Below are 8,098 nucleotides of genomic sequence, written 5' to 3'. Positions count from 1 at the left end.
AACTCTCCCCACACTCACGCCAACTTCACTAGACTACAGTACTCTCTGTATCTCTCTCCACACTCACACCAACTTCACTAGACTACAGTACTCTCTGTATCTCTCTCCACACTCACACCAACTTCACTAGACTACTGTATACTCTGTAACTCTCCCCACACTCACACCAACTTCACTAGACTACAGTACTCTCTGTATCTCTCTCCACACTCACACCAACTTCACTAGACTACTGTACTCTCTGTATCTCTCCCCACACTCACACCAACTTCACTAGACTACAGTACTCTCTGTATCTCTCTCCACACTCACACCAACTTCACTAGACTACTGTATACTCTGTAACTCTCCCCACACTCACACCAACTTCACTAGACTACTGTATTCTCTGTAACTCTCCCCACACTCACACTCACTTCACACTTAGCAGAAACAGCCTTAAACTGTAAAATATATTTTCAAGAAATTCTGATTCCATTATGTTCTGTATTCAAAATGACAGAAGACTTCCTGTACACCTGCTATACAATCATACTGACTGACCCATCTGGTTATACAATCATACTGACTGTCCCATCTGTTATACAATCATACTGACTGACCCATCTGTTATACAATCATACTGACTGACCCATCTGTTATACAATCATACTGACTGACCCATCTGGTTATACAATCATACTGACTGACCCATCTGGTTATACAATCATACTGACTGACCCATCTGGTTATACAATCATACTGACTGACCCATCTGGTTATACAATCATACTGACTGACCCATCTGGTTATACAATCATACTGACTGACCCATCTGGTTATACAATCATTCTGACTGACCCATGTCTCTCTATCTATATCATTTAATTATCAGGGATCAAGGTAAGACCCAGATGCAGACCGTGTCAAAGTAACAATGTTTATAGCAGCAAAAGGGGCAATAGTACAGGACGGCAGGCCTGCTCAGGGTCAGGGGTCAGGCAGAGTGGTCAGACGGGCAGGTACAGGGTCAGGACAGGCGAGGGTCAAAAACCAGGAGGACAAGAGAAGAGAGACTGGGGAAAAGCAAGCGCTGACACAAAAACGCTGGTTGGCTTGACAAACAAGACGAACTGGCAACAGACAAACAGAGAACACAGGTATAAATACACAGGGGATAATAGGGAAGATGGGCGACACCTGGAGGGGGGTGGAGACAATCACAAAGACAGGTGAAACAGATCAGGGTGTGACATAAATAAGGTTTATTAATTGAAGATGCATAGTTTGCAGACACACGCACTGAACCAAGTATGCTGTTTCAGTTCAGATCAGAAAGTTTCAAGTAAAGAGAGACGTCTCTTTTTAAAATAACTCTCACTTCCCCATTCTGTCATGAGAACCTCGTATGATGCAAATGACTGCAGGTTTTCTAAGTACAAACATTGCAGTACTCTTCTCTCATTGTCATTCTCAAAATGTTTGTAATAACTTGAAGCCAGAGTTCACAGTACTGCACAGAGTTGCTGGTGGAAAAAGGGAGGGACTGACAGTAACTGCACAGGCAAGCAAATGTCAACTATATTAATACATTTTTTAAAGTATTTTAAAATGTCTGCTCAGAGAAGTGAATGAATGAATTAATAAATATATTAACAAATGAATGCATTTTTGAATCAATTAATGGAAACAAACTACAGTTACCACCCAGCAAACATGACCCCATTGGCCCCATGTGGGCACGGGCTAGTCCACACCAAGCCCACACCATCCCAATAGGCTAGTCCACACCAAGCACACACCATCCCAATGGGCTAGTCCACACCAAACCCACACCATCCCGATGGGCTAGTCCACACCAAGCCCACACCATCCCAATAGGCTAGTCCACACCAAGCCCACACCATCCCAATGGGCTAGTCCACACCAAACCCACACCATCCCAATGGGCTAGTCCACACCAAGCCCACACCAGCCCAACGGGCTAGTCCACACCAAGCCCACACCATCCCAACAGTCTAGTCCACATCAAGCCCACACCATCCCAATGGGCTAGTCCACACCAAGCCCACACCATCCCAATGGGCTAGTACATACCAAGCCCACACCATCCCAATGGGCTAGTCCACACCAAGACCACACCATCCCAATGGGCTAGTCCACACCAAGACCACACCATCCCAATGGGCTAGTCCACACCAAGCCCACACCATCCCAATGGGCTAGTCCACACCAAGCCCACACCATCCCAATGGGCTAGTCCACACCAACCCCACACCATCCCAATGGGCTAGTCCACATAAAGCCCACACCATCCCAATGGGCTAGTCCACATAAAGCCCACACCATCCCAATGGGCTAGTCCACATAAAGCCCACACCATCCCAATGGGCTAGTCCACATCAAGCCCACACCATCCCAACAGTCTAGTCCACACCAAGCCCACACCATCCCAATGGGCTAGTCCACATAAAGCCCACACCATCCCAATGGGCTAGTCCACATAAAGCCCACACCATCCCAATGGGCTAGTACACACAATGTCCACACCATCCCAATGGGCTAGTCCACACCAAGCCCACACCATCCCAATGGGCTAGTCCACACCAAGCCCACACCATCCCAATGGGCTAGTACACACAATGTCCACACCATCCCAATGGGCTAGTCCATACCAAGCCCACACCATCCCAATGGGCTAGTCCACACCAAGCCCACACCATCCCAATGGGCTAGTCCACACCAAGCCCACACCATCCCAACAGTCTAGTCCACACCAAGCCCACAACATCCCAATAGGCTAGTCCGCACCAAGCCCACACCATCCCAACAGTCTAGTCCACACCAACCCCACACCATCCTAATGGGCTAGTCCACACCAAGCCCACACCATCCCAATGGGCTAGTCCACACCAAGCCCACACCATCCCAATGGGCTAGTCCACATCAAGCCCACACCATCCCAATGGGCTAGTCCACATCAAGCCCACACCATCCCAATGGGCTAGTCCACACCAACCCCACACCATCCCAATGGGCTAGTCCTCATAAAGCCCACACCATCCCAATGGGCTAGTCCACATAAAGCCCACACCATCCCAATGGGCTAGTCCACATCAAGCCCACACCATCCCAACAGTCTAGTCCACACCAAGCCCACACCATCCCAATGGGCTAGTCCACATAAAGCCCACACCATCCCAATGGGCTAGTCCACATAAAGCCCACACCATCCCAATGGGCTAGTACACACAATGTCCACACCATCCCAATGGGCTAGTCCACACCAAGCCCACACCATCCCAATGGGCTAGTCCACACCAAGCCCACACCATCCCAATGGGCTAGTACACACAATGTCCACACCATCCCAATGGGCTAGTCCATACCAAGCCCACACCATCCCAATGGGCGAGTCCACACCAAGCCCACACCATCCCAATGGGCTAGTCCACACCAAGCCCACACCATCCCAACAGTCTAGTCCACACCAAGCCCACAACATCCCAATAGGCTAGTCCGCACCAAGCCCACACCATCCCAACAGTCTAGTCCACACCAACCCCACACCATCCCAATGGGCTAGTCCACACCAAGCCCACACCATCCCAATGGGCTAGTCCACACCAAGCCCACACCATCCCAACAGTCTAGTCCACACCAAGCCCACAACATCCCAATAGGCTAGTCCGCACCAAGCCCACACCATCCCAACAGTCTAGTCCACACCAACCCCACACCATCCCAATGGGCTAGTCCACACCAAGCCCACACCATCCCAATGGGCTAGTCCACATCAAGCCCACACCATCCCAATGGGCTAGTCCACACCAAGCCCACACCATCCCAATGGGCTAGCCCACATCAAGCCCAGCTACTTCATAGTGTTGAGGCGGGGGCTCTTTCGAATATTTTGGGGCATGGTTTGCACACAGTTCTTCTTCTCACCGGTCTTGGGGCCACCTGCCTTGGGGCCACCTGCCTTGGGGCCACCTGCCTTGGGGCCACCTGCCTTGGGGCCACCTGCCTTGGGGCCACCTGCCTTGGGGCCACCTGTCTTGGGGCCACCTGCCTTGGGGCCACCTGCCTTGGGGCCACCTGCCTTGGGGCCACCTGCCTTGGGGCCACTTGTCTTGAGGACCATCGTAGAGCCGATGAGCAAATTGCTTGTTTGCCCAATGTGGGCAGCCTACAGTGACCAATATTATAGCCCTCATTATTTATAATTCTTCTAAATAAAAATTAGTTTTAATATCGGAATTAATTGGAAATAATACACACTGTCTGTGTATGGATTTAATAAGCAGTAACATGTTTGAAGGATTTTGCTGCAAACACTGAGGCATTAAAGCACAGGAAAAGGAAGATGATGAGAAGAGATCTGGGTAGGCAGGATCTTCGAAAGACAACCGAGTGACTACAGCAATACAGGTTGTTTTTATCAATATGGACACAGCCTAATATCTGCATTTAAAAGGTGAAAGATAAATAGTTGAATTAAAGGATCACTTATATACTAGTTGCTTATGATGTAGATAATTTAATTCAGTCTGAATAGTTGTTGTATTTGATGTAATGTATCATAGTATATAGTCCACTTTAATAGCCTTCCTTTGATATGCAATTCTTCAGTAAATGTATTCTGAGTATTTCAGAAAATAGCAGCGCTGCTGAACATCCTGGAGGAAACAGAGTTACAGAGAATTGAAGAAGAGGAACCTGAAGGGCAGAATGTTGGTTCTTAGAAAGATATTCAAAGTGAATTAGGGTATAGAGGGGAGATTCCCCCATCAATTGTCAATGGATCTGATGGACCAGCTCTCTGTATAAAAGACAGGTCAGATCAGACCTCAGACATAGAACCAGAGCATCAGCTAGACATCTGACACAGGCCAGGCCCGAGCATCAGAGACCAGAGCATCAGAGACCAGAGCATCAGAGACCAGAACATCAGAGACTAGAACATCAGAGACTAGAGCATCAGAGACCAGAGCATCAGAGACCAGAGCATCAGAGACCAGAGCATCAAAGACTAGAGCATCAGAGACCAGGTCATCAGAGACCAGAACATCAGAGACCAGAGCATCAGAGACTAGAACATCAGAGACCAGAGCATCAGAGACCAGAGCATCAGAGACCATCTCAGCCAATACAATCTTCAGCATCTCAACCATCTCTGAACCATGAAGACCCTGACTGCTCTACTCCTCCTGGGACTGCTCTGCTCCCTCCATACGACGTCTGCAGGTGTGTGTGTGTGTGTGTGTGTGTGTGTGTGTGTGTGTGTGTGTGTGTGTGTGTGTGTGTGTGTGTGTGTGTGTGTGTGTGTGTGTGTGTGTGTGTGTGTGTGTGTGTGTGTGTGTGTGTGTGTGTGTGTGTGTGTGTGTGTGTGTGTGTGTGTGTGTGTGTGTGTGTGTGTGGAGATCTTTATGTTAACTGTGGTTTATGATCATTTGTTTACAGGTGTCATCGCGTTGGAAATTGCAACTGAATGCTGTATGGAATTCAGCGCGAGGATCCCTCTTAAAAAAGTGGTTTCATTCAGAGCAATCTCCAGTAGCTGCCCTCGCAAAGCACTGATGTAAGTAAGCATAGTCTACTGTAAACTGGAACCATCTAGGCTAGCCTGGTCCCAGATCTGTTTGTGCCTTCATGCCAACTCCTTGTCATGCCAAACATGTCCAGGAGTGACAAGGAGTTGGTATGATAGCACAAACACATCTGGAACCAGGCTACATCCAGGCTACACTGTACAAGACAAGATGGAGCATTATATTATAGACTGGATGTTCTGAGAGACAATGTGTTGTCTATCTGTTGCAGTTTCACCACAATGAAAGGAAAGACATTTTGTGTTGACCCTTCTGATGCCTGGGTCCAGAGTCATGTGACCAAGATTGAGAGCAGATCGACTGCTGCCAAGACGGCGACGATGTCATCAACCACCATCACCCCCTAACACCCTAACCCTTGGTGGTGCACTATAAAGGGAATAGTTTGCCATTAGTGGTGCAAACCTTGTCAGGCATGTTAATACCCTATCTGAGATTGGTATAGAGGAGGATCAATGTAATGTACTAGGTTAATACCCTATCTGAGATTGGTATAGAGGAGGATCAATGTAATGAACTAGGTTAATACCCTATCTGAGATTGGTATAGAGGAGGATCAATGTAATGTACTAGGTTAATACCCTGTCTGAGATTGGTATAGAGGAGGTTCAATGTAATGTACTAGGTTAATACCCTATCTGAGATTGGTATAGAGGAGGTTAAATGTAATGTACTAGGTTAATACCCTATCTGAGATTGGTATAGAGGAGGTTCAATGTAATGTACTAGGTTAATACCCTATCTGAGATTGGTATAGAGGAGGATCAATGTAATGAACTAGGTTAATACCCTATCTGAGATTGGTATAGAGGAGGATCAATGTAATGTACTAGGTTAATACCCTGTCTGAGATTGGTATAGAGGAGGTTCAATGTAATGTACTAGGTTAATACCCTATCTGAGATTGGTATAGAGGAGGTTAAATGTAATGTACTAGGTTAATACCCTATCTGAGATTGGTATAGAGGAGGTTCAATGTAATGTACTAGGTTAATACCCTATCTGAGATTGGTATAGAGGAGGATCAATGTAATGTACTAGGTTAATACCCTATCTGAGATTGGTTTAGAGGTTCATTGTAATGTACTATGTCCAGGATATACAAATTGTTTGTTTGTCTAAAACTGTAAACATATTTGACATGTAGCTATTCAGTAACCTATTTAATATTTTATATTTTATAAAGCCATTGAAGCTTTAAGACATATTCTGTGAAAGAGCGGTTCATATTATTTAATTAATAAATTTACTTTAATGATATTGTGATGGGTTGATGGGTTGTAACTAGAAATATTCTAATACACTGATATAGATATTGATGGGTTGTAACTAGGTCTATTCTACTGATATAGATATTGATGGTTGTAACTAGGTCTATTCTACTGATATAGATATTAATGGGTTGTAACTAGGTCTATTCTACTGATATAGATATTGATGGGTTCATTCAGCACTGGATCTGAGGGACACAGAACATGGTAGTCAGGAGACCATCACTTTCCAATTCACTCTTCATCAGTACAGATCAAAGTTAAAGGGATGGTGAGAGATTCACTCTTCATCAGTGAGAGATTTCTGCAATAAAGTTCTCTGTTACACAGTCAGATGAAAAAGGGCTTAAAGGGATACTTCGGGATTTTTGCAATGATGCCCTGTATCTACTGCAGGCATGCTAGCAGATACCCATAGACTTCCAGTCATTGTGCTAACGCTAGTTAGCATTGGCTCGCGAAACTGCCTCTAACTTCATTCATACTGGACACAGAAACATAAAAACAGTATCTACAAGTTCAACTGACTATAGGAAAGTACATACACTGCTCAAAAAAATAAAGGGAACACTTAAACAACACAATGTAACTCCCAAGTCAATCACACTTCTGTGAAATCAAACTGTCCACTTAGGAAGCAACACTGATTGACAATAAATTTCACATGCTGTTGTGCAAATGGAATAGACAAAAGGTGGAAATTATAGGCAATTAGCAAGACACCCCCAATAAAGGAGTGGTTCTGCAGGTGGTGACCACAGACCACTTCTCAGTTCCTATGCTTCCTGGCTGATGTTTTGGTCACTTTTGAATGCTGGCGGTGCTTTCACTCTAGTGGTAGCATGAGACGGAGTCTACAACCCACACAAGTGGCTCAGGTAGTGCAGCTCATCCAGGATGGCACATCAATGCGAGCTGTGGCAAGAAGGTTTGCTGTGTCTGTCAGCGTAGTGTCCAGAGCATGGAGGCGCTACCAGGAGACAGGCCAGTACATCAGGAGACGTGGAGGAGGCCGTAGGAGGGCAACAACCCAGCAGCAGGACCGCCACCTCCGCCTTTGTGCAAGGAGGAGCACTGCCAGAGCCCTGCAAAATGACCTCCAGCAGGCCACAAATGTGCCTGTCTCACACTGCCCACAAAATGAGGTGAAAACTGAGCTGCACTTCCGAACCTCCTGGCAAATGTATGACCATATTAGAGACACATATTTCCCTCAGATTACACAGACCAACAAAG

The 8,098-nt window shown here is 46.3% G+C and overlaps 1 protein-coding gene across 1 annotated transcript; it reads left to right on the top strand.

Moving 5' to 3' along the window:
* The first annotated feature begins 4,846 nt into the window (after positions 1-4,846).
* On the top strand, positions 4,847-7,031 carry LOC139575483 (C-C motif chemokine 13-like). The gene is made up of 4 exons (XM_071400485.1): positions 4,847-5,226; positions 5,443-5,560; positions 5,803-6,924; positions 6,964-7,031. Exons 1-3 carry the CDS (start codon positions 5,163-5,165, stop codon positions 5,936-5,938), a joined length of 318 nt encoding a protein of 105 aa, XP_071256586.1. The 5' UTR covers positions 4,847-5,162; the 3' UTR covers positions 5,939-6,924; positions 6,964-7,031.
* The last annotated feature ends 1,067 nt before the right edge of the window (positions 7,032-8,098 follow it).

This window comes from Salvelinus alpinus, chromosome 5 (assembly GCF_045679555.1).
Source record: "Salvelinus alpinus chromosome 5, SLU_Salpinus.1, whole genome shotgun sequence".
NCBI classification, from domain to species: Eukaryota; Metazoa; Chordata; class Actinopteri; order Salmoniformes; family Salmonidae; genus Salvelinus; species Salvelinus alpinus.
The sequence above is the reverse complement of the archived record's forward strand: the minus strand, read 5'-3'. Positions and strand labels throughout refer to the sequence as shown.

What these genes read in the sequence shown, in the direction of transcription:
- LOC139575483 (XM_071400485.1), top strand. Translation starts at nt 5,163, where the DNA reads ATGAAGACCCTGACTGCTCTACTCCTCCTGGGACTGCTCTGCTCCCTC. An exon ending in CCTCCATACGACGTCTGCAG is followed by an intron (nt 5,227 to 5,442) that starts GTGTGTGTGTGT and finishes ATTTGTTTACAG; the next exon opens with GTGTCATCGCGTTGGAAATT. An exon ending in TGCCCTCGCAAAGCACTGAT is followed by an intron (nt 5,561 to 5,802) that starts GTAAGTAAGCAT and finishes TATCTGTTGCAG; the next exon opens with TTTCACCACAATGAAAGGAA.